The following is a 26,918-nucleotide window of genomic DNA, read 5'->3' as shown; positions in this document are numbered from 1 at the left end:
AGCAGCCTCACTCTTCTTATAGCAGCCCCACTCTTACTCATATAGCAGCCCCACTCTTACTCATATAGCAGCCTCACTCTTCTTATAGCAGCCCCACTCTTACTCTTATAGCAGCCCCACTCTTACTCTTATAGCAGCCCCACTCTTACTCATATAGCAGCCTCACTCTTCTTATAGCAGCCCCACTCTTACTCTTATAGCAGCCCCACTCTTACTCATATAGCAGCCTCACTCTTCTTATAGCAGCCCCACTCTTACTCTTATAGCAGCCCCACTCTTACTCTTATAGCAGCCCCACTCTTACTCTTTTAGCAGCCCCACTCTTACTCATATAGCAGCCTCACTCTTCTTATAGCAGCCCCACTCTTACTCTTATAGCAGCCTCACTCTTCTTATAGCAGCCCCACTCTTACTCTTATAGCAGCCCCACTCTTACTCTTATAGCAGCCTCACTCTTACTCTTATAGCAGCCCCACTCTTACTCTTATAGCAGCCTCACTCTTACTCTTATAGCAGCCTCACTCTTACTCTTATAGCAGCCCCACTCTTACTCTTATAGCAGCCTCACTCTTACTCTTATAGCAGCCTCACTCTTACTCTTATAGCAGCCCCACTCTTACTCTTATAGCAGCCTCACTCTTACTCTTATAGCAGCCCCACTCTTACTCTTATAGCAGCCCCACTCTTACTCATATAGCAGCCTCACTCTTCTTATAGCAGCCCCACTCTTATCTTATACCAGCCCCACTCTTACTCTTATAGCAGCCTCACTCTCACTCTTATAGCAGCCTCACTCTTACTCTTATAGCAGCCCCACTCTTACTCTTATAGCAGCCTCACTCTTACTCATATAGCAGCCTCACTCTTACTCTTATAGCAGCCCCACTCTGCTTATAGCAGCCCCACTCTTACTCTTATAGCAGCCCCACTCTGCTTATAGCAGCCCCACTCTTACTCTTATAGCAGCCCCACTCTGCTTATAGCAGCCCCACTCTTACTCTTATAGCAGCCCCACTCTTACTCTTATAGCAGCCCCACTCTGCTTATAGCAGCCCCACTCTTACTCTTATAGCAGCCCCACTCTTACTCTTATAGCAGCCCCACTCTTACTGCACTTACCTTCAGGAGTGCACTATGTACTTTATATCTGGGTGTTTAACAGCCTTTATTTAATAGCATTTTACACCTATTTCTAACCCTTGCCCACTTTCAGCGTCTTGATAATGATGCGGAGAGTAAATAATTAAATGCATACACGCACACAGACATGATTATTTATCGACCTGTTCGCAGTTTCATAGATTGAACTGTATCCATACTTGATTAAAAGGCAATAACTGATACACTTTGCAGTATACATGCATGCTATACAGTATATTGACACACAGACATTTTGACAGGCATCCCACAGATTGTGATGTAATGGTTTTCACATGCGCTCTGCTTTTCTCGGCAGGTGCAGGAGGCTGTCCTTGACGCTCAGTCTCGTGGTCTTTTCTAAGCCCTGCCATTTTCCTCTTTCTGAATTTCTCTAGTCTGATAGAGTTTAGTGTAGGGTAGTATGTTTCAGTTTATATTAAAAAGACACAAAATACTCAGGAAAGATAAGGCTCTGGAAAAGATTAAGAGATGACATCAAATTCACAGTTTATGTGTCTGTGTAAAATCTAACTATTGACCACATTTCATTTCAGTTCCAAAGAAAATTGTCATTCAGAACATTTATTTGCAGAAAATTACAACTGGTCAAATACTAAAACAATCTGTGTTATATACTGCATTGCAAAACGCAAAGCAAACACCCATAAAGAAATTAATAAAAAGAACAATATCATTGCTTTGCAAGAGTTCAACAGTCGAAATCGTAAGCTCTGTGAACAGCCTTTCGAACAAAATCAACACAAGGGAAACCAGGAGCAGCCTAAGGAAAACCAGTGACTTTCTACAGTTTGATCTCTTTGAAACCCTATCTTCCAACAGTAGAGAATCCCCCTCCCTTCCCCCCCTCTTTTTTAGAGTATTGAAGCATTGCAGCTCACGAGCCCGGCATATAGCAACACATCTCTCCTTTGTAAATATATACGCTATATACAGTACACCTGTAAGCAGAGCCCTACGCAGACTTAAAGAAGGTCTATGGTGAAACCTCTAGGAAGGGTCGGGGGACTGCTTCCCCAGAAGAAGATTTTGACAATTAAATGCTTCAATCTGGAGAATGGAAAGATTTGCTTTGATTAAAAATACATTATTAAAATACACAGGTCATGACCACACCTGCACACACACACACATACAAAAACAAATACTGAAGTCATGACCGCAGTGTCCTCAACGGTAGTAAGTCGGGTTCCAGAAAGAACTTTTTGCTGCGGATACTCAACATCAGTCCTGGCCAATGGATTAGACTTATTCTTTTATTAAACATACTGTAGGTTTATCAATGTATGGAACCACTTACCAGGTCATGTTGTAGAGACCCTGGGAGTGTCCAAGTCCATGCTGACTGACAGACCTACACTGATTGAATTGCCTCTTCTTGTCATATATATGAATTGAATGCAATTATGAGTATTTCAATAAACCAATAAGAATATGAACTTAAAATAGCTTTTCAGGGTACTTTGCTGGCTCACCATATGATTGTGTATTCTTATACATATTTGCCAGGTCTTGTCCGTCTCTTAACTATGACCATCAATACAACATTATTTGGCAATAGGAGAATAAGGGAATAGGCAGTCAACCCACATCCAAGCCTGCTAAAATGTCAACTATCCAAGCTACGAATATATAGAACATATGTTTTAATTCAGTGATACTTCATCTCAGATATAATAACGAGGTCCATGAGTTTTCCTTTTTTTATTCAGTTAAATCATTTCTAAAGCCACTACCTTAATAAAATTAATTCATCAGAAGGGTGTCCAAGCTCATCAAAGGTGTGGGAGCTGGCTTTTGTTCTAGCACCTGATTCAACTAATGGACTAATCAGGGACTTCAATCAAACCCTTGATTACTTGGATTAAGTGTTTAATTGTGAGGGCCTATTCAGAAAAAAATGAACACTGGTTTAGAGACTTCTGCACAAACACCAACAACTCTTCATCTGGTCCTGAATTGTATACTTGGTTGAACATCAGTGGGTCCCCAGCCCTGTTCTTGGAGAGCTATCATCTTTTAATTTCTAATCTTCTAATTTGCCACCCCTTGATTCTGAATAATTAGGATTTCTGAATTCTCTCTGCCTTTGTAGTGCTCTCATCACTTAGGCTAGCAAACAAATATACGAAGATCTTTTATAGACTCAACTTACATATTCACATTTTATGTAATCATACATGTGGATAAGGAAATGCTGCACAAGTTTATGATACAAAGAACAATAATGCAATCTCAGAATAAGCTAATCATATTACCTATTGTTCTTTGTTATTGAGCGAATCAATTGTCGGATTGTTGATCAGGCAACAGACCAACTGGCAATTATTATCCTAAAATCTTATTCTGAGATTGCACTATTGTTCTTCGCATTATAAACGTGTGCGCAGTCCACAGTTTTTATAGAATGTCAATGTCATTTGAAGACTGCAGTCTGAATTAAAGCCATTTATCACCTTAAATCATTTTGACTAAATCGAGTGCTGTCTTAATGAATGAGCCCACATTCTGTAACGTGATGAGAAGTGAGATAAAATTCACAAAGCTTTGGGATTTGTCTTTTTGCTATAGGCTTATTATTCTAATCATTCTGATTACTGCCATCTTTGTTAAACAATCTCACATTGGTGTTACCTCTTTGTCATGATAATTTCTCAAGCATTATAGGCTACTTATTGGTCTTGATTTTCCAGCACATTTGTTTGATTGTTAATCCAGCAAAACAAAGCGGGCTGCGTAGGGTCGGCTTCTGCTCGGTTTTAAACAAATGCTTTACATCGCCCCTTTTTCAGCGCACCTGCCACCGCTTAATAGGGTAGGCCGATGGATTATATGTTACACACAAGTTCATGACACAAAGAAAACTGTAGGAGGCTACACACACTTGCTATATTTATTGATATTTGTTATTCAGTTATGTAATTGCTTGATTGATGAAAAAGGTTTTGGAAACAGGTTCAGAGAAATCATCGTTTCGGTTAGTGAATGTTTTTTCTACATTCGATGGTACGCCACTGCTATTGATATGAAGAACACGAACAGGCCTACAAGCCATCCATTGTGATTTCACCGTTGGCTATGTGGCTTCAGCCTTCAGATTGTAGTAAACCTACAGGACAGTAGCTTAGATCCCCATGAACAGGGTGGGAACCACTGTTGTAGCTACACCTCTGGTCAGATCCATGTTTAGCCAAAACATCCATTGCTAGCAGTAGTTTATTTTGAGCTCCAAAGCTGATGTTCCTTTGCATTCAGCTGATTTTTCCACTGGATTAAAATATTACTGTCAAGACAGAAAACAAGGACAACATGCATTTATAAGAATTTATATAATTTATCCTGCTATACAGTATGTTTACCATTGTGGGACTAAACCCAATTCATTATATTTGTCAGATACATAAACAAGTTTTCATTGATTGATAACACAGTAACTTCACAGTGAGCTTCAAAAACCACACTCCCATGCAGTAAATGTGCTTAACACAGAGATTCAGAAATGCCTTTAGCTGCATATAAAACAGACCTGTTTGGACTGCTTGATTACTGTGACCCCCCCACCACTCAAAATTGAATTTGAATGCTGAGCACAACCATCTAATTAATTATTAATCTATGGATATAAATCTATGCGAAGTACAGAAGGACCTCCAGGCTGTTATGTTTGTGTCACGTTGCTGAATTATATGGTAAGCTGTGTCCTGTTTGAGCATGTTTCACATGACAAATTCTGGGTTACTCTTTTCCATTTAAAAATGCTGGTACTGACAAAAAAACCTGCAAGAGCATCACACTTTGCAATGAGAATGGTTTGGCAAAGATCCCTCTTATTAACTGGTGCAATTTGGAGCACAGAGATTCTGCAGATATTTAGCTCCTGTATATGCATATAGTCATATCCTGTCATTGAAGCTGAAAATCCAAATGTTCTGCCTCTCTATAAATATTCATGAAGAAGCTTGGTCTGGGTGAAACCTCCAAAACTAAGGAATTTAAAAACATGCAGGAAGGTACTGCACAAGCTGACAAAAATCGCTTGTGTATGAACTGCATGTGCTCCTGTGACCAGACCGAGCCTCTGAGACGCAGACTCGCGGTGGAAGGAACGAGTGCCATGTTGAACATCTTGTGGGCAAATTGAGTATCTGTGGCCCTGGTGTTCGTTCCGACAGAACATAACCTGAAGACCAGTGTCAGTGATTAGCTGGGGAGCTCGAGTCACCTGCCGCACCAGGTATCAATCAGCTGCCTGCCGGATGGTGCCTCTAAACCCCTCAGGACCAGCGAATCTCCTCCGTGAATCAGACTGTGAACCAGACCGTGAAACTGCTCTGTCTGCTGGTCACCTGTCTTCTTTTGCTCATTATTCTCAGTCTATTCTCTTCAAAACACAATTATGTTCTTGCAAAGAAACACAAATGGTATAAATGGGGAATCTATTTTTAATCGTTAAGGCTTTCAATGTCAAGAAAAAAAAACTTTGGGTGATAAACAACCACAAGGTATGGTGGCATCAGGGAAAAGATTTGGTCAGATTTTCATAAACCCTCACAAGGACATTGTTCACTGATTTTACCAAACCTGGGTCAATTTTGTAATTGTTTTCGACTCAAATATTACGCTTTACTGAGCTTGCCTGGTGTATTGGAACCTGTGAAATACTCTCAAAAAGTACAAACCCCGCCACACAGCACAGCACAACACTGCAACAATTACATATTTAACCCAGGTCTGGATTTTACTCAGGATGGCCATTTCAGAGATTGAATTCATCAATACATAAATTACAAATCTGTTTTGAGGGTGCTGTCCAATTATTCTATCTATTAGTAGTTTCTGGAATTCAAGCTGATGATGTTTCTGCTATTTACTAAGTTTCCTTCTCAGTAACATGCCATGTCACACTTTGTATGATACCGTTGAATCACCCTTGAGGGAGAAACAGCTTTTACAGCATGAAGACCACACATTTAATGGTTGCTGTGAGCACAGTAGCCTCCATGTTATCAGTAATCTTCAGGACAGCATGTTAGCCATGGGAGCCAAAGACATGAGCTGTGATGGAGCCATCCCTCTCACATCATCACACAGGAATATAGCAGCATCAGAGTTACATTTTTACTTTGAACTTGATTTCCTATGTTTTAACAGCTGAAATGTCTTCATGCATTATTGTTTTTGTTTTTATAGGAAAATCACCCCAACCATGGCCACCCCTATGTAAATCATTGCAGTGATGCTGTACTGCAATATATACTAACCAAGAAAAACAATTCTTACATCTACTTCTCTCACTTGTGTTTAAGTTGCATGTTATAACAGTGCCAGGAGTAGTCAGTAACAGAACACTTCTCTCACTTCCAGCACTGTCATCAAACAGAAGAGGTTTTTTTTGCCAAAACGTAACAACATCTGATACATTTGATTCTGGGACAAGATATTAATGAATGAATTTGAATTAAACTTCTGAATTCAATTTGAAGAAAATTTGAATGTTTGATAAATGGGGCAGGCAACCTGATTACAATTATGGTGAAAAGCAAATTAAATATAAACAAATTACTTAACATATCAAACTCTAAAAAGCCATTCATATATTTTAAAGTTAAGCATTTTTTTTGCAAAATATGTTTTGTAAGGTTAAATACATTATTGCACAAAATCCCTAAAAATAGAAAATCTTTGAATACATTCTCATCATTTTGTTTTGACCAAATATAAGACCAGTCCAGAAATGAGGATTCCCACAAAGAGATTACAGTTCAACATCACAAGGATGCATAATTTACAGTTGTACATGAATGCTATAATTCTGTCTAATGACAACACTACTTGGGCAGTGTCAGCAGTATGTGTGTTGAATTCTTTACTGTACTTCCTGTTTCTCTGTTCACTCTGCTCAGCAGTGCCTGCCACATTGAAAACATGATGATAATAATAGTGGTTCATTTTGTAGAAATATTTTGTAATTATATATATAAAAGAGAAAACAGAGTATAAACCATAAATAAATGTATGCATTCAGACAACGAGTAGTTTCCTTTTGTTTGTGTACATTTACATCAAGAATGACAAATGTCTAATACATTTTGTCATTGACCTTCTATGGTAAGAATCCAGCAAAGTTCATAAACAATCACAGACACAGACAACCAGGATATAAACAGAGCTGTAATCTTGCATAAAGAGTTTCACTCCTTTTGGTCATTGAAATTAACCTCAGTGGTGTTTGCCATTTAACTCTGAGTGACAAATTAAAGTACTACTGTACAAGGTTTCCATTGGTTCCAATACATTGTGAGTTTTGACACTGTTTTTGGAGTGTGAAATTCTTGCATATTTTTGTCACGCAAAGTTAAGGCAAGAAAGTAGCAGTTTGATCATAAAATTAAATATATTTAGGAATGGCAGTGATATACAGTCCTAAAAAAAATTTGCATACCCAAATTCCCACACTGAAATCAAGATACTCTTTTAGTCCCCACACAAACCTTACCAGTTGCGGACCTTTCCTCAGTTTCACTAACCAACGGCTCCAACAGTATGCTCAAAGTCTGGAATTAAATCAAATATGGATTGTTGGTATGTCCCTGCCTTTCCACAATTACTCAAATTGATACCACTCATTAACATATCAACATTAATACATACATTTTATTGTTCTCTTTTACCCCTCATATCCTTGGCCCCAAAAAATATTTTATGCATGTATACTTCTGGAGAGACGTCCGTCTGCAGTCAGAGAGGGCTCGTTTCTTGCCGATGTTCTATCCACGGTCCTTCGATAAGGTTCAAACGTGGGTCTAGCGCGGTCCTCCGAACGCCCCCCCCCCCCCTCAGCACTGTTCCTCTCCCAGAGAGTCGGGGTTGTCCCCCAGGTCTACCGACGTGGCCACCGGGGGTCCCCGTGCTTTGCCCCTGCCACCGCCTGGTCCCGGTGCCAGACCCTGGGCCTGGAAGACCTCCACGGAGCCGGAGATGGACTGCACCGAGCGGTCCCGGAAGTAGTGGAAGGCCTCCTGGTCCAGGATGGTCTGCTCCTCCCGCAGGCCCTGCTCGAACAGCTTGCGCTTGTGCCGGAACTCGATCACCGTCTTTGTGTAGGAGTTGAGGGTGGTGACGGAGGCGGCCATGCAGCAGGTGAACGAGCCCCAGGCCATGCTGCGGGGGGGGTCAGGGTCAGGGGAACGAGGAGAGAATGGGTGGGGGACACAGGGTCAATAACTGAAAACATTTACACCACAACCGCTCGACAACAGGGGGTCTCCAACCCTGGGCCTGGACAGCCGGTATCTGCTGCTGCTTTATATTGTTACTCAGCACTTATTAGGCTGATAATTCAGCTAACAAAAGTTTGCCAAACTTTTACGGTTGCCATAGAGGATTGCCAGCATTAGCCAGAAGTCAGAAATTGGAGCAAAGGGCATTGCCGTGAATATGCACGTTGTTGAATGTCACTCTGGTTTCATGTGTTAATGACTTTATTGAGCAATTAAATATATATATTACAAACAATGCAGCAGGCCATGTGGCTGTTCAGGATCATGGTTGGGGCCACTTGCTGTAGTGAAGTGAGATCCAATTTGATTAATCTCATGATCTTGTGAAAATCTTATGATTTATTCTTTTTGTCCTTGGACAAGCTTCTTTGCAAATAAGCATGTTAACCTTGGACGATAAGCCCATGTACCAGCTGGAAGCAGAGAAGGCTAATAGAAGAGGCTAACCCACTGGTTACTACAGGTAATCTGTGCTTACAGTTAACATGGCTAATATTAGGATAGTTAATATCCATTATGTGCAATATAATAAAAAAATAAAAACTGGACAGAAATGACATATGACATAAAATAAAAAATAAGAAGGTGCAATTAATCACTTGAGCAGATTGTATCCAATAATACATTACAATTCATCACCAGAACAGTTTGAATGAGGAGGTATAATGAAATATGACAAATCAATGAAGAGACATCTAGCGTAGCGTACATACATTGTAACACTGAAAATTCTGGATTCTGTCTTGATATGTTATGTTATAAAAATTCATGAGAGGGGTGTGGCACAGGACAAAAAAAAATCACAGGCAAGCAAACACAGCACTGCCATCAATGACTTCTACTCCCAACTAGATCTTCCCTGACACCGAAATGCAGTGCATTGAAGAAACACAGCACCTTATTGTTCTCAATTAATTACCACAATATTTGATAAGCTTGGAATTCTTAAAAATTCAACCTATAAAATGAATCATGGTAATCCGTCTTAGTCCTATCTTATCACTATTACCTCACATGCATATCCAAAATGTCTTAAATGAATTTTATATTTCCTGGAAAAAGTCAGAACTTGGAAATGTTCTCCTGAGAACACGTCCGGCTGAACACATGCGTCCAAGCGTGTACAAGCACCTATGATAGAGGCGAACCGAAAAAGGGTGGGGTTACGATGAGCAGTGAATAATAAACTTGTCTGAACCAATCGTTTGCACACTTGAACAGTTGTGATAATGTGCCCAGAGAGATACACAACCCTTTCCACACAAAATGAGCCTTTAAAAACCTGAGAGCATAATCAGCAGTGGGCTATTTCATTTGAAGGCATCATCAGATCTTTAAAAAGCAGAGCAGAGAGGAAGAAATGGGCCATATGGTGGGGAGGGAGGTGTGGGTCGGGGAGGTGGAGAAGCTGGGATTAATGGCGATAGAACAGCTGGGGTATCCCAGCCAATGTAAATGGCACTTTCAAGCCTGTCAGAACTAAACGCTCTGCCTCTGTACTCATGTCACACACCACCACAACTTCTCATAATCACTACGCCGCAAACTGTTCACTTTAAAGCGTCTTATTTTCATTGCATGTTTTATAGCTGTGTTTTCCTCCCATAAAGGAAAAGATAAAATGAAAATTAAATCACTTAGCTGCACACAATTTTCAGACAATTTGACCTTCCCTGTATTTGGGTGTTTTGGAATCGAAGTTTTCTGGTTATTATTTTAATGGAGCCAAGTTAGCTAAATTTACCAGTGAAGTGTGTAAATTAATCATACTTGGCCAAGATGCATGATATAAGATGGCAATATCCATGGTGAAAATGGCACCATATATAACAGAGTAGTGACTGTAACCAATGGTTCAAGTATACTACTCTCTCTCTCTCACTCTCTCTCTCTCTCTCTCTCTCTCTCTCTCTCTCCCTCTCTCTCTCTCTCTCTCTCTCTCTCAGACCGACAGACAGAGAGAGAGTGAGAGATTTAAGGTAGTGCAATGCAGGGCCCCTTGATGGCTTGGCAAAGGTGTTAGAGGAGATGAGCATCCCCTTAGCAGCTTGCCATCTGCCCGTAAGTTTAACATTTGCACAAAATATACCACATAATGTTTTAAATATTCAATTATGACTGAAATATCATTAAAATAAAATATATCCCGTATAGGAAAATATTATTCTCAAACTGAAATAGCACATGCTGTAATAGCATGAGGAGGGGATGCTAAGACAAACATAATAAAATTATGTAACAAATCACAGCAAATGATGCTCTATGCAAACAATAAGCATTTTAATTTGTACATAACCATGCATATTCTCACAAAGTTAACCTTTATGAAAAGTCATGACAACATAAAATATATATCATATTTAAATGTAAAGACAACAGAATTAATGATGCGAAGCTGGCTGAGCAAGTTCGGACAGACAACTCAACACGATGCTTACATCTAATGGGAGGAGCTATATAAAGCACCAACATTACCTGTTTAGGCCCTAGCTCATTTTGCATGCTCTGCCATGCTATACTGCCTGCTAGCTGCTGCCACATCTGCCCTGGTGCAATCATACTTTCTGCGCGCTAAAGCCATTGCGCTGCCTGGCTCTTTCTGCTGCACTGCCTATTTTGGGATGCTGCCATTGCCCATATGGCATGATATTGCCACTTTTGCTTAAATTATCCTGCCATTCCTAATTCATGCCTTCAAAATCCACTGCTGAGCTCTGCTTCTCAAAACCCTCATGAGGGGGGGTTTCTAGTCACTCCCTGCTTTGGCAGGCTTTACAACAGGGAGTGATGAGAGGCAGAGCCGACGCCAAAGTTGGCATTCACATTAACCCTCAATAAATATTGCTTAATTAATGGCGAGTTGTCTGACTGGACTACTAATAACAGAAGAACTATTTAATAACACATTCTGCACGAATCAAATATATGTAAATGCCTTTTTATCAAGTCTTTTATGAAGCGTTTAATGATCAGGTCTGTTTAATGATCAGGTTTGAGTCTATTCACAGGGGTTTTGCACTTGGAAATGCAGCAGGCCAGGTGAGGAGAAACACGAATGTGTGGGTGGATTCTTCTCAAAGAATTCTCTGCGTTGTGAATTCACAGACCTTCATCCAGTCAGGAGTGTCTGCTTGTGTGGAACAATATGCGCCAACATTCACCTTTGAGCTGGTTTCCATGGGAACCCACCAATCAGCTCTGATTTGTCTGGGTGTCTAAGAAACTAATGATGCACTTTATAAACATATAAAAAAAGGGTTGTTTTTATTTCTCGAACCCCAGTGTGGACATCTTCATGAAAACATATTTCTGTTCCTTCTGGCAGCCTACATTTACTTGTTTTGAGTCTTTTGCCAAGTACCCACACCTATGCTGTGAGTGGTAGATGGGAAACAAATACCTACTGAGTATGTGCTGTAAGAGCTTGTTCAATTCTTGCCCTCTGCACATTTGCTGTCAGCTCTGACAGAGAGTGACTGTTTTATATGGAAGGTTTCACAAAAAAGTGTTTAGTGTTTGGGGAAAGACAGGCAACCAAATGAACTTTGTGATAAGAATATGTATGGGGTGTGATTTTTATGAGGTAAAGCACTGACCAGAAGGACCAGCCATAGTCCCAGGTGTGAGGCCTCCAGTCCTCAGGTCCCAGGCTGACTGTGATCTGGAACACCTGTGTGTACATCATGTGAGCCACCATCCCCAGGAGTCCTGCAAAAGGACAGCACACACACACAAGCACACATACAGAAAAGCACACACACAAGCACACATACAGAAAAGCACACACACAAGCACACATACAGAAAAGCACACACACAGGGACACACACAAGCACACATACAGAAAAGCACACACACAGGGACACACACAAGCACACATACAGAAAAGCACGCACACATAGGGACACACACAAGCACACATACAGAAAAGCACACACACAGGGACACACACAAGCACACATACAGAAAAGCACACACACAGGGACACACACAAGCACACATACAGAAAAGCACGCACACATAGGGACACACACAAGCACACATACAGAAAAGCACACACACAGGGACACACACAAGCACACATACAGAAAAGCACGCACACACAGGGACACACACAAGCACACATACAGAAAAGCACGCACACACAGGGACACACACAAGCACACATACAGAAAAGCACGCACACACAGGGACACACACAAGCACACATACAAAACAGCACACACAAACAGGGACACACACAAGCACACATACACAACAGCACACACAGGCACACACACACATACAGAACAGCACACACACAAGCACACATACACAACAGCACACACACACAGGCACACACACAAGCACACATACACAACAGCACACACAGGCATACACACACACACACACACACACACAAACAGAACAGCACACACACAAGCACACATACAGAACAGCACACACACAAGCACATATACAGAACAGCACACACACAAGCACATATACAGAACAGCACACACACAAGCACATATACATAACAGCATACACACATAGGCACACATACATAACAGCATACACACATAGGCGCACATACAGAACAGCACACACACACAAGCACACATACAGAAAAGCACACACACAGGGACACACACAAGCACACATACAGAAAAGCACGCACACATAGGGACACACACAAGCACACATACAGAAAAGCACACACACAGGGACACACACAAGCACACATACAGAAAAGCACACACACAGGGACACACACAAGCACACATACAGAAAAGCACGCACACATAGGGACACACACAAGCACACATACAGAAAAGCACACACACAGGGACACACACAAGCACACATACAGAAAAGCACGCACACACAGGGACACACACAAGCACACATACAGAAAAGCACGCACACACAGGGACACACACAAGCACACATACAGAAAAGCACACACACACAGGGACACACACAAGCACACATACAAAACAGCACACACAAACAGGGACACACACAAGCACACATACACAACAGCACACACAGGCACACACACACATACAGAACAGCACACACACAAGCACACATACACAACAGCACACACACACAGGCACACACACAAGCACACATACACAACAGCACACACAGGCACACACACACACACACACACACACACAAACAGAACAGCACACACACAAGCACACATACAGAACAGCACACACACAAGCACATATACAGAACAGCACACACACAAGCACATATACAGAACAGCACACACACAAGCACATATACATAACAGCATACACACATAGGCACACATACATAACAGCATACACACATAGGCGCACATACAGAACAGCACACACACACAAGCACACATACAGAACAGCACACACACAGGCACACATACAGAAGAGCACACACACAGGCACACATACAGAACAGCACACACACAGGCACACGTACATAACAGCACACACACACAGGCACACATACAGAACAGCACACACACAGGCACACATACAGAACAGCACACACACACAGCCACACACACAGGCACACATACAGAACAGCACACACACACAGGCACACACACAAGCATACATACATAGGCACACACACACAAGCACACATACAGAAAAGCACACACAGGCACACACACAGGCACACATACATGCATAGGCACACACACACACACAGGCACACACACGCGCAGGCGCACACACAGGCACATATAACAAAATCAAATTACTGAAGAAAGCTCTGCTTAGCATTCCATGTATTCAATTCATCAGAGCAGTGTGCCGCATATCTGCTGAATTTCATTAAAACAACATTCTGTTGCATCATATGTGGCATATTTGTGTTTTTCATAAATAATATATATATACAGTGGAGTTAGTTTTGATGTGAGATGCTGAACTGTAGGGGAAACCACTGATGAGGAAAAAAGCTATTCTACAGGTGTAAGAGTTTTTTATACAGTGGCTCAGTATGCTAAATCCCAATGAAGCTTATTATCTTCTTGTGCATTAAAGTCATCTTTCAAAGCCTTAGGCTTTTCCATGAGATGTAAAAACTTGTTCTTTTACCTATATTTTCAAAGATTTCTCCAGTCTGTAACCCCACAAAGGCTAAATTGGCAGGGGAGGCTATTTTTACTGTGGCAGAATGCGTTACAGTCTGGAAATGCTTAGATGTGAAAAGGCACGAGTGGGTCCGCTCCTTTTTTGTCCTTTTAATTAAATTAGGAATATGATCCTGTCAGGAAGTAAATGCGTCTCATAAATCCATCCAAATAGCTTTTTAATGGCGGATCTAATTGAACTATCTTGCATCCCGTCCTGAGTTGTCCCGTTTCATCACGCAGGTGTAGCGCCACTCTCATAATGACATTCACATTTTAAATTACATTCACTCCTTTCATTGATTTCAACAGGAGAATGAAAGAGAAAGCGAGACAGAGGGAAGGAACAGGGAGAGAGAGAGAGAGAGCGATTGTGTGTAAGAAAGGCGAGGGAAGAAAAGGAGAGCGAGGGGAAGAGAGGGAGAAAGAGAGGATAGAGAAAAAGCGGAAGAGGTTTCAATCAATGCATAATTCAAACTGAGAGAAAGGTGACCCCCCTCTCCCCTCAGATTCCCTGGGTCTCAAGTTCACACTATGGCTGCTGGACTCTTCTTCAGAAGTTCAACCAGCCCCACGAACCTTACTGTTAAATTACATTACATTAATGGAATTTTGGCAGATGCTCTTATCCAGAGCAACGTACAGTTGATTAGACTAAGCAGGAGACAATCCTCCCCTGGAGCAATGCAGGGTTAAGGGCCTTGCTCAAGGGCCCAACGGCTGTGCAGATCTTGTGGCTACACTGGGGATCGAACCACCGACCTTGCGGGTCCCAGTCATTTACCTTAACCACTACACTACAGGCCGCCCTGTGCGTAGTGGTTAAGTGACCAGTGGGGGTTACCAATGACCCCCACTGTTCCATTGGACCCACAAGCTGCCTATAGTCTGCTGAAACTGCACAGGAAGCATCTCTCTCCCACTCAATGTTTGCCGTCTTATCTGGTTTTGAGCAGTGAAGCACGATTGTTTGCTAACGTGCTCTCAGGGAGGGGGCTGCTTTGCTGAAGCTGAATGTCATCCTCACGCTTTATGACTTGTCTTTCATTTCGGCTTGTTATTATTTGGCAATTCTTTACATGCATTGTAACGCTCAACCTCCCGCTGTCTCCTGCATCATGGACAGCAGCGCTACCATTGTCTCCACATAGAAATTATTTTAATTTGGATTTTCTCAACAGTTCACAGAAGTAATATTTGCTACTCTTCTCAAACATTCATCTGAGCAAACTCCAGTTCTGGAGGGCAACAGTGTCGGTCGGTTTAGTGTATTTCAGCACTGAAGTCATTCGATAAAAACAGATTGTGAAGTTAAAATGATTTTTAGAGCCTTAAATGTCTGATTGAAAGGAGAAAACTGCTGCAGACACTGCCACCCTCCAGGACTTTTGAGTCAGTGTACAGCATTCAAGATGACAAGGTTTTATACAGAACAAACAAATATTGAAATGCTATGAAATATCAATGGACCAGGTTTTCTTTTTTGTGTAATTCGTATGATAAACAAGCAGTCCTACTGTATGAAAGTTGGCTTCTTAATGGCACATTGCCCACTGGATAAATATAGTAAAAAAAGGTGGTTTGTCAATGCTGCAATTTCTAAATTCTTCATGCAGCATTAATCAGACATATGCAGTATACAGCACAGTCCATAAGTATTTGGACAGTAACAAGTGTTTTTTTGTTGTTTTGGCTTTGTACAACAGCACATTGAATTTTAAAATAACAATGTCTATGGTGTTAAAGTGCAGATTTTAGCTTTAATCTGATTAACATCCATATTGGGTGAACAGTGTAGGAATTGCCGTTTTCATACCTTGTCACCCCAATTGTAATTTCGCAAAAGCGTTTGGACAATTGGCTGCTCAAATGTTTCTTGGACATTCCCACAAAACAAGGTACAGGCCTGCCAGAGCATCTCCAGGGACAATACCCAGCATCTACTGATGTCTATGTGTCACAGACTTCAGGCCAAATACTTTCTAATTGCTCTAATCCATGGTATGAGGGACAGCATCAGCTATTGAGGTCTTAGAATTATAAGGTTCTAACTGATATTTTTGACAACAATAGGCAAGAATGATGATGAGGAATTTGAAAGAATTTTGATATTGTACATTCAGAGTACTTTTAGGGTGTCTGCCATTTTGATCTATGAAGAACACAGTTTTGCTCAGTTAGGGTGTTAAAACATTGAAGCTGAAGCTCTCAAAATACATATGTGGACAGAACCATATAATTCCAACATCATGAAACCTGCCCTGATTCCAAAGCTCAACAGCAAAAACACAGTCTTCAGTCAGTCACTATTTGACCCTGAACATTTTAATGTGTTCATCCACTGCAGAGAGACTATGTGGAAATCCATGAGCTTGATCAGCATTGGCGCTGGAGTTGCAGGGCATTAGCAGGCAAAAAGAAGTGGCGTGGTCCAGCAGACGAACGGAATAATCCCAGCCAGAAACAAACAGCTGTTGGGGCTCGGAGGAAGCTGGGAACTACAGGGGCACCACCGCAATAGCGGCAGAGAAACATGGTGGATAATGGGAGTACTGGACACGCTCTCCTCTTCCTCATGCCCTGGCTCATTTTACCTGCCACCCCAGGGCCTGCTGCCAAAAACAGGGTTTCAGGGAGCGTTATCCGATAATAATATCATATATTTTTATTGAACCCTGTGGGGTAATTTGTCCTCTGCATTTGAGCCATCCTAGTGATTAGGAGCAGTGGGCAGCCACAGTGCAGTGCCCCGGGAGCAATGTGGGGTTAAGGGCCTTGCTCAAGGGCCCAACAGCTGTGCGGATCATTTATTGTGGCTAGACCAGGATTTGAACCACCGACCTTGCGGCTCCCAGTCATGTAAGTCACACTTAGACTTATTGGTCTTCTGCTGCTGTAGCCTATCCACATGGAGGTTTGATGTGCTGCATGTTCTTCTGCATACACACTGTTGTAATGCGCGGTTATTTTCGTTATAGTCACCTTCTCATCAGCTTCGACCAGTCTGGCCCTTCTCCTGTGACCTCTCTCATTAACAACACGTTTTTGCCCACTGAAGTGCTGCTCACTGGATGTTTTTGTTTTTTGCACTATTCTCTGCAAACGTGAAAATCACAGAATATCAGCAGTTTCTGAGATACTCAAACCACCCTGTCTGGCATCAACAATCATTCAACGGTCAAAATCACTTCTAACAGCTGAACCTCTTGACTATGTCTGGATGGTTTTATGCATTTAGTTGCTGCCACATGATTGGCTGATTCAATATTTGCATTAACAATCTGGTGTACAGGTTTACCTAATACATTGCTCAGAGTGTATAGAAAGATCAAAAATCCTATAACAAATCAAACTACATTACTGTTCACACATTTGTTAATGCAAATTTTTAATCAGCCAATCATGTGGCACCAAATAAATGCATAAAAGCATGCAATGCAGCCATGGTCAAGTGGTTTAGTTGTTGTTCAGACCTAATGTCAGGATGGGGAAGAAATGTGATCTAAATGACTTTGACTGTGAAATAATTGTTGGTGACAGATGAGGTGGTATCTCAGAAACCACTGATCTCCTGAGATTTTCATACGGTCTCTACGGTTTGCAGAGAAAAACAATACATCCAGTGAACAGTAGTTCTGTGGGCGATAAATGCCTTGTTAGTGAGAGAGGTCAGAGGAGAATGGCTAGACTTGTTCAAGCTGACAGGAATTTGACAGCAACTCAAATAATCACCCATTACAACAGAGATATGCAGAAGACCATATCCTAACACACCATCTCCTAAAGTGGGATGCGCAACAGCAGCAGAAGACCAATAATTCTAAAAAAAGAAGTATATTAAATATTTAATAAAGTGGCCACTGCATATGCATTAAGTAAATTGTGTTTTTTATTATTTAGTTTAATTATCCTTTTGCTATATATCGTTCTATATAATTATCCTGTTTATACATTTTTATTGCACAAACAAAGGTCATATAATCAATAACTAGCCTTTTATATTTGAATTCCCATTATAGAGTCCTGTTCCATTCTTTTACTTTGCAGTAGACAAGGAATGGATGTGTTTTTCTGCTGATTTATTTTATTTCATGGATTTATTTGTTCAATTTGTTTTTGCACTTGGTGATTTTATAGTTGCTCCTGTCCTGTTTTGAAGAATACCTGCTGCATTAGTCACCCTTTCGACAAACTTGGCACATAAAGAACTGTCAGGCGGCAAACAAAATAACTAAGAAATGCATTAGATAAAAATGGCCGCTGTCATCCTCCAAAACACTCATCAATGTGAGCAGGTATGTTTTATTTCCCCTCAGACAGACATAACAGGCTGGATATTTTGAATGGTCCTCCTGTACCTGAGAGAGTGTGAGAGTGCTGATGGGCCTGGTCACAGATTAACCCCGCATTGCTCCAGAGGGGATAGGCCCCTACTTAATCTAATCAACTGTGAGTCTCTTTGGATAAAAGCATCAACTAAATAACAGTAATGCAATGGAGTGTGGTTGGGGGTGTTGCAGGGTGGGAACGTTTAGGGTAGCTTGATGTGCAGGTGTAAGGATTTGGGGGCTTTTTGGTGTGGGGTGGGTTGATTTTGGATTGACTGGGGAAAGGGGGGTGGTGTTGGGGGGTGGAGAAGTTTGCAGTGGCTTGGAGAGCAGGTGTAAGGGTCGGGGTGGATTTGGAGCATATGGGAGGGGGCAGGGATGTACCTGACAGCACCGTGAAGACAGCCGCGAAGGCATTGAGCTTGAGTCCATCGATCACGTTGCTGGAGTGGAAGAGTTCCAGACACATCAAACTGAAGCCCACCACCAGGAGCAGGATATACAGCACCTCCGACACCACTGACAGCCAGAGGACACCTGCGCAGAGAGGGGAGCAAGCTCTTCTGTCAACTGCACCCTCAGGACCCTGCTACTTATACCACTATTACAAACACTGAGATATATCACTCCTCCATGAGGACACACACACACACAGGCACACTAACACACTCACCAATTTTCATATATAATCTTTTAAATTAATTACTGAACAGAGAAACATCCATCCTAATCTATGGAGAATTTTTCAATGACCGGTTTGAGATTCTGTTCACTTCCTAAACGGACTAAAGTAAAACGGGACTGAGCCACCCGCAAATCCACACAGGGCTGATTTAGAAAAGCTTAGCATGCCAAACCAAACACTTTGCCTGGCTTTATGTTCCTCAAAGGCCTACCTTTCCCCCCATTTCTCATCCCAGTCTAGAGCGGGCCTGCGCAAAGTGGGAGGGCAAGAACCAGCATGTCCACCCTCTGCCCTTTCTATCGTACATCTTCTTCACTGGTGGAGCCGCGAGGGAGGACTCTGCAGCCGATGCAGCCGGCCCAGAGCGGCTGCGGGGTGCTGACAGACCTTCCCTGTTCTGGGAGGGTGTCCATTAGGGTTGTTAATGCTGCACTGTCTCTCTGCGTAATGACACTCACTATCAGTCAGGACGCTAATCGCTCATTTACTTCACTGCTCTTTGGCTAACCTGCGCGCTTGCTTGTCGGGATGTTAATGCGATTGCGAGTGCAGTGCCCTTGCAGCGTAATTAACTCGAGTTTAAAATGTGGGGGGACGGAGGGAACACAAAGTCACCCCCGCTCAGAAGCGGAGCCCCTCTTTCCTCTGTGTCACAGGCTGAGCTGTCAGTGATGGGAGCGCTCAGTTCATGAGGCACGGAGAAAATTGCAGGAATGGAGCCTTCCCAAACCTCCCTATTTAGACCTGAGATGAAGGCTAAAATACCTTAACTCTTTAGAAGACAGTGAAAATGTGAATGTATTCCCTTTCATCGACACGTGTTACGAACCAAAATGTTACATGCCATATTAAAGATTAAACCACTGTTTCACAACAGGAAGGTCCAGGGCCAGGGCTTTTCTGTTTGGAGTTTGCATGTTTTCCCTGTGCCCATATGGGTTTCCTCCCACAGTCCAAAGACATTGCAGATTAGGCTAATTGGAGAGTCTAAATTGCCCCTTGGTGTGAGTATGTGAGTGGATAGTGTGTGTTCCCTGTGACAAATAGGTGACCAGTCCAGGGTGTATTCCTGCCTTTTGCCCAATGCATGTTGAGATGTTCAGAAGATCTAGTGACCCCGGCCAGAAATAAGCAGGTTAGATAAAGGGTGGATGGATCTGTAGAAATTCTGATGGTGTTTCCAATGATAATCTGGCCAGGTCTGCCCCTCCCCTGCTTTGACCAGAAATCTAGGCTCCTCTGCAGTGAAGGAGAGAAGGGACCAGGAGGGTTCTATCGTGTAACAAAATGGAGGGACTACTTCTCAGCCAGGGAACCCATACAACACACAGGTGAAGCCATTTATTTATTTATGTATTCCATTGTGCATCTCTGCATAGCATAACAAAGCAATCACACAGCACCTGCACTCTGGCATGCATACTGTATTTCATCCTTACAAACCTCAGCAAATAGAATCACGGTCAACAGCAAAAGCCAGCAAATTACAAATTTAACAGATATTTGACCGTTATTTATTTTTTATATTTGTTTTATTCCACAGCCAACACACCATGCGGTACCATATGTTTGGATATCATCCATTATTTCTTTAAAACAGCGCACAAGCTGAGGCCACTGTAAAGGTAGCATTGCAGGGTTAGCACATATTGCCCACGTTTACAGTGCTACCCCCAACCGAAAGCTTGGAACAGAAAGTGCACCATCAGTACAGTTCCATGTAGCAACCCGGGAGAAATATGTTCCCTGTCGCCTCCGGTTTTTCCTGAAGAGTGAATCCAATAAATTTAAAGGCTGCAGGGCCCGAGATAGAGGTCCTTAAACCCATTCGTCCTTCCTGCGCCGAGCCGGTCCTGTAATAATAAATCTGTGAGCTTTTTTTCTGCCCCCTTCTCCTTTCAATTTTCCAGCTCTGCTGACTGGTGTAGCAGCTGGAGGGACGCAAACAACCCCGACGCCGCCCGGCCACCCCATCATAACCCGGGTCCTTAACCAAATTAAAAGCACATTTGTGCGCAGACGGAGCAGTTCCTTTGGGTGCCGGTTGTCGCTCCACAGAATCATGGGAGACGACCAAAAATAAATAAATAAATTCATAAGTAAATTAACAAGAAGGTAAAAATGAGGGTTTGATGACCAGAACGTGCTGTTCAGCAGTCTAGACCGGCCACTCCACACTGTGCTGAGCTTGGCCTTGAAGGGTCCTATGGCCTCAGCATCTGCTGGAGGTTATGGAGAGCTACTCATACATAAATACAACGTCAATGGACAAAAAACCACTTACTTATACTGCCTTTTTCGAAATTATTACATTATTTCACCTCCAGACCTGGGTCAATTATGTAATTGTTTGCGCATTTTGAGAGTATTCCATAGTTTGCATTACACCACACAAGCTCAGTAAAGCGGAGAAAAGTATTTGAATCCAAAACAATTACATAATTGTCTCAGGTCTGCTCACCTCTAAATAAACCGTGACTAATCACGGAAGCTTCTGGTGCAGCTCTTGTCGAGCCCGTGTTTGCAAAAGAGAATTAATTACATACTGCGTTTGACAGTTATGGTTTGTTTGTGATGATGGTCATGGACTGAGAGTATTACCTTTGAGGCAAACTGAATTCCAGTAATTACACAGTGATTTTAACACATCACAATTAGATAAACGTTTCCAATTAAAATCTGCGGTGTTTTAATTTGGTTCCCAATTCTGAGTTGGGGTTTAGGAAAACACCACATAACTTATATTTAACATTGAACTACCTGGATACACTTGACAGTGCCCAGTACCAACCAGCCAAATTAAGGGTTTTACTCAGTCACACATTAATGGCAAACAAGTGCTGCGGGTGAATTTGGCAGCACTTTTCATTTGAGTGTGATTGTTTTCCCCCTGTTGCGTATTGTCTCCTTGTTCAGGATGAATTCTCTGTGAAGAGGCACTGGGTTTCCCTGGGCTGCCAGAAGCCAGCATTAACAGGAATTTAATGAAATTCAATCAGTTCTACACAACATAATAAAATGCCTCCCAATTCAGTATTCTGCAGTTAACTTTCAAATAAAACAGCTTGGAAACAGCGCAACCAACACCTCTCCCCTATCCATCATTAAGGTAAATACCTGTCCCTTTCACTCACTGTCCATCTTCTCCTGCAGATAAAAAATGCGCCCGTTTACACTGCATCTTAGCTCAACAACTCCTGAAAGCATTCATGGCTTTTCCTGCCCAATGGCTCACCGTGCACTATGCCCTCAAACCCATTCATAGTTACAGCACTACATCCTCAAACTCCCTCTTGCACCTGCTATGGTATGGTGTAGGTTTATGTACGGACTGCTAGTACTGGCTGTGAAACTGCTGACTTGGCATCGTCCCTGCTCTTTGCTAAACCTTTTTGCACTTTTAAGTCACAACAATGATTATTTGCATGTTTGGGTTTAAAAAATATACTAGGGGATAGTATACAATATACAACCGTAGTGACACATAATGAATGCATTCTCTTCCACCAGAAACATCATCATTGTGATCAGACTCCCCTCAGAATAACACAGGGTTATATAATTTACTGTTAGCCTTCTTTGCAATCTTTTATTCAACTTGCACACACTTTTATGGAATGCCAGTCATGTAGCGGCGCTCATAATATAATATATAATATCTATATGCTTTACTAGGCATGTCTGATGTATTATAACCTATAAAATACAAAAAGTACAAACCCCACCTCCTGGTCCTATTGGTTGGCTCAGCAATTGAGCACAGAAAAGTATTTGACCCAGGTCTGCTATCTGCCGAAGCATGTGATGTAAATGCCACTTCTTAAGTGCAGACTGCAAGTAGGGCTGCACAAGGATAACACTTCATGTGCAGGTTAACAGGTGAACAGGTGAACAGGTGAACAGGTGAACGAGATCAACTAGTGTGGGCTGCTGGTGGAATCCCTGCTGACTGTTCCCTCCATAATCCTGGGTGAGGGCAGGGCTACTGGCCACAGTTGGCACTGGCACATCCACACACTAGAATGAAAACAGTGCTTTATCTAGTTGAGCCACCTCGTAGCCCCTTCGTTGCAATATTTAGTTGTGTATGCTTTTACTTTCTTACGTTTTTACTGAAGATGATTTTTGGTTGTTCTTGTTCTATAGTTCTATCTACTGTTCATATTCACCATCTGTCTTTTTTTTCATAAACAAGTTTAATTAATCTGTGTGTGTGTATGTGTGTGTGTGTCCAGTTTTGTAAATTTACTCCTGTGACATTCCAAGTAATATATTGCAGTGGATCAAATAACAATGGGGAGAGTAGCAGATACAGTATGAATTCAAGCAGAACACTGTGGCTTTCAGGAGATTAATACAAATTGGTTCAGTAAATACCCATTAAGATAAATGAAAAGTATAAAGTTGGAGCTATTCCGTGGTTGAGTAATGTGGGTTTTATGGACCAAAAAATTTAGTTTAAAGTCACTGTGTAAAATGCAATGGAGATGTAAATGTTCCTTCATTCACATTACATGAGTACGGCCATTATCAGAATAATTGTGATCTGCATGGAGCAATACAATATTAAAAGTCAAAGCCACCTGATATTATTGCTCCTTATGTTCACCGGTTCACTGCTGAATGTTAGCCAACAAACATATTGCCTCTTGATGACGATAATGATGATGATAGCGGTGACGTCAATGATCATTACGAGGACGATGATGATCAACATGCCTAAGCTCAGACTCGCCAGAAAAAAACAGACCGTAATGGTTGGCACGGTAACCACAGTTCTCAGGGGCAATAGATCGTGGCACAGCTGGCAGCTGCCAGAGAAGAGCATTGGAGCCAAACTGTGACTGACTGTCACTCTGACTGTGACTGCGTTTGAGCTCCCAGGGTCCCGGTGATGTGTAAATGCAACACTTCAGCCCTGTCCTGTTCCACTGAACCGCAGAGAGAGAATTACGGCCTGTACTCACCCCTCTCGGATGCTGGGGCCAGATCAATAAAGCTTCGGCACTTCTCCCCTGAAAAGACACAAGGTGACCAAGGCGTGAGACCGAGAGTGAAACTTTATTAGTCGTTCGGTTGTGAAACATTGACAGTACACACGGCTAGGGAACCTTTGATGAGGTGTAAACGAAAAACACGACAGATGTCCAGCAATGGACATACGAGGCCGCTGCTCGCTACCAACCATACGTGCAGCAGTCACACAAAAATAATGGCAAATATTTCAGTAAACATAAAACAAAACACAGCATGATGCTGCTAGGATTTCTGGTTGAAAATGCTGCCCACTGAGCACACATTGCATTACATCACATTAATGGCATTTAGCAGACGCTCTTATCCAGAGCAACGTACAGTTGATTAGACTAAGCAGGAGACAATCCTCCGCTGGAGAAATGCAGGGTTAAGGGCCTTGCTCAAGGGCCCAACGGCTGTGCGGATCTTATTGTGGCTACACCGGGGATTGAACCACCGACTTTGCGGGTTCCAGTCGTTTACCTGAACCACTACGCTACAGCCCACACAAAACATGTATGCAATTAGGACTGTAATAAATAGCCCAGCATATCCTTTGACTTTTGAGACAAGTCTAAACACAAAAAACTGTTTACAGTCAACTCTTATTTTTAACACTAATGGATTACATTTAGTCCCTACTGAAGTCATAAAAGTATGTTGCGGAGTAAATTATGACTTTTTAAAATTGTTATTTTCAATATTTATAAATGTGTGACCTCTATCCTGGTCTCGTCACTACACAGATCTTACCACATCACTCAGCCCAATAAGCAGGGCTCATCCAGAATATCGAGCGACTGGCTTAACACACGAAGTCGAAACTGGCAGTGAAAGTAATTTTATCTCGCTTCAGTTATTGCGTATGTCAGTCAGCTATTGATTAACTATTGATCATGAAGTCAGCTGAACCTTAGCATATGAGAGCGCAAGTCTGATAAGAGAACCAATATTTTTCCCATTTTTACAATTAAGAAACCGCATTAAGACTAAGAAAACGTTTTAGGCGATTTTGGGTGTTTCTTGTACATGTTTAAGTTCCAGTCCACTCACACTTTGTCGTCATGACGACGTGTTTTTCCAGCAACCTTCATTCAAGGACTGCAGTTTCCAAACAAATGAGAGTTTCACTGAAGATGCAGTTCCTACGGCAACCAGTAGCACTTGACTGAAGATAAAATGCCTTTTGCAGAGGTCAATGCACTTTCAAAGGGAAAAGCCCTTGTTTTGCTAAAGCAGGACTGGCATGCACAGTAGATTCACAGGGTATTAGGAATAAATCTTGCTCCACTGAAGGGTCAATTTGACACTAAATTGTTTGGAAAACTGAATTTGGGGAGTTGATACTCCCTTTGAGTGCAACAGTACAGTTTACCCCAAGCTGCCTGTGAGTCTAAGAGACTCCTGAAGACCATAAAAGCATACCAAGGTTACAACAAACGTTTTACAAAATACAGCATACACAATGGGGTGGGGAGTGGGGGATTGGTTCTTCATCATTTCTTTATTCAGTAACCTTCAATCTGTGAAAATAAACAAAAACTAGATTGCAAAAGAAAACCAATATACAAAGTATAAAATATATAAAATATGCAATTATTTTATTAGTCGTTTTTCACTTATCTATACAGTTACATTATAAAAATATGTATATGCTAACAAAGTATATATCGATGTGAAAGTCATTGCACGTATGAAAGTGCAAGAATCTATATATTACCTTGCATATCACACATATCAATATTTGGAATATCAAGTTTTACATCAGATTTCTGTAATGTTGACATTTTTGTGCATTTTTCAGAAAACAGCGGACTGGCGTCTCATTTCTGTGCCACTGAAAAGGAATCTATAGTGGTCCCTTTCACAGCCAAATGCACTGACCATCAGAGCAGAGACCCAAAGACATCGACAATGAGAGATATGTAATTTCATATAGCACTCTGTATGCCAGTGTGTGTGTGTGTGTGGGTCTCTGCCTCCTCACAGGACTCCTTACACATCCCATCAACAAGTACCACGTGTACCACAATTCACCAAGCACGGCATCTGCCCATAATTCAGAATGTCAAACACAGACAGTCCTATTCATAACAGCATTTTCAGCCAGCCTGCCCTCAGAATACAGTCAGCACCAAACTGAGGGATTATGGACCCTGAGGGAAACAGCATTCAGTTTGAACCGGTCCATCCACTTTCAGGCTTCGAAATTTGGGACCCATGTGAGATGCTGTCAAAAGCCTGCTCCGGGGTCAGGGCAAATGTCCAATGTGAGGTCTAAAGAGCAGCAGATTAGTTTCTTTTATCATCACTTGCGGTGATTCCGAAGGGAATCGG

General features: G+C 42.0%; 1 protein-coding gene across 1 annotated transcript in view; it reads right to left on the bottom strand.

The window, feature by feature from the left end:
- Positions 1–7,994: 7,994 nt before the first annotated feature.
- Positions 7,995–26,918, bottom strand: part of gsg1l (gsg1-like) — a 27,978-nt gene continuing 9,054 nt past the window's right edge. Inside the window, exons 2-5 of the mRNA XM_061224585.1 lie at positions 24,533–24,580; positions 19,265–19,417; positions 12,035–12,146; positions 7,995–8,319 (exon numbers count right to left, since the gene is read on the bottom strand). Coding sequence (XP_061080569.1) covers positions 7,995–8,319; positions 12,035–12,146; positions 19,265–19,417; positions 24,533–24,580 — 638 coding nt within the window. The remainder of the gene's footprint in view (positions 8,320–12,034; positions 12,147–19,264; positions 19,418–24,532; positions 24,581–26,918) is intronic.

The sequence above is a fragment of the Conger conger genome, chromosome 16 (genome assembly GCF_963514075.1).
Source record: "Conger conger chromosome 16, fConCon1.1, whole genome shotgun sequence".
NCBI classification, from domain to species: domain Eukaryota; kingdom Metazoa; phylum Chordata; class Actinopteri; order Anguilliformes; family Congridae; genus Conger; species Conger conger.
This window is presented reverse-complemented; position numbering and strand designations above follow the sequence as displayed.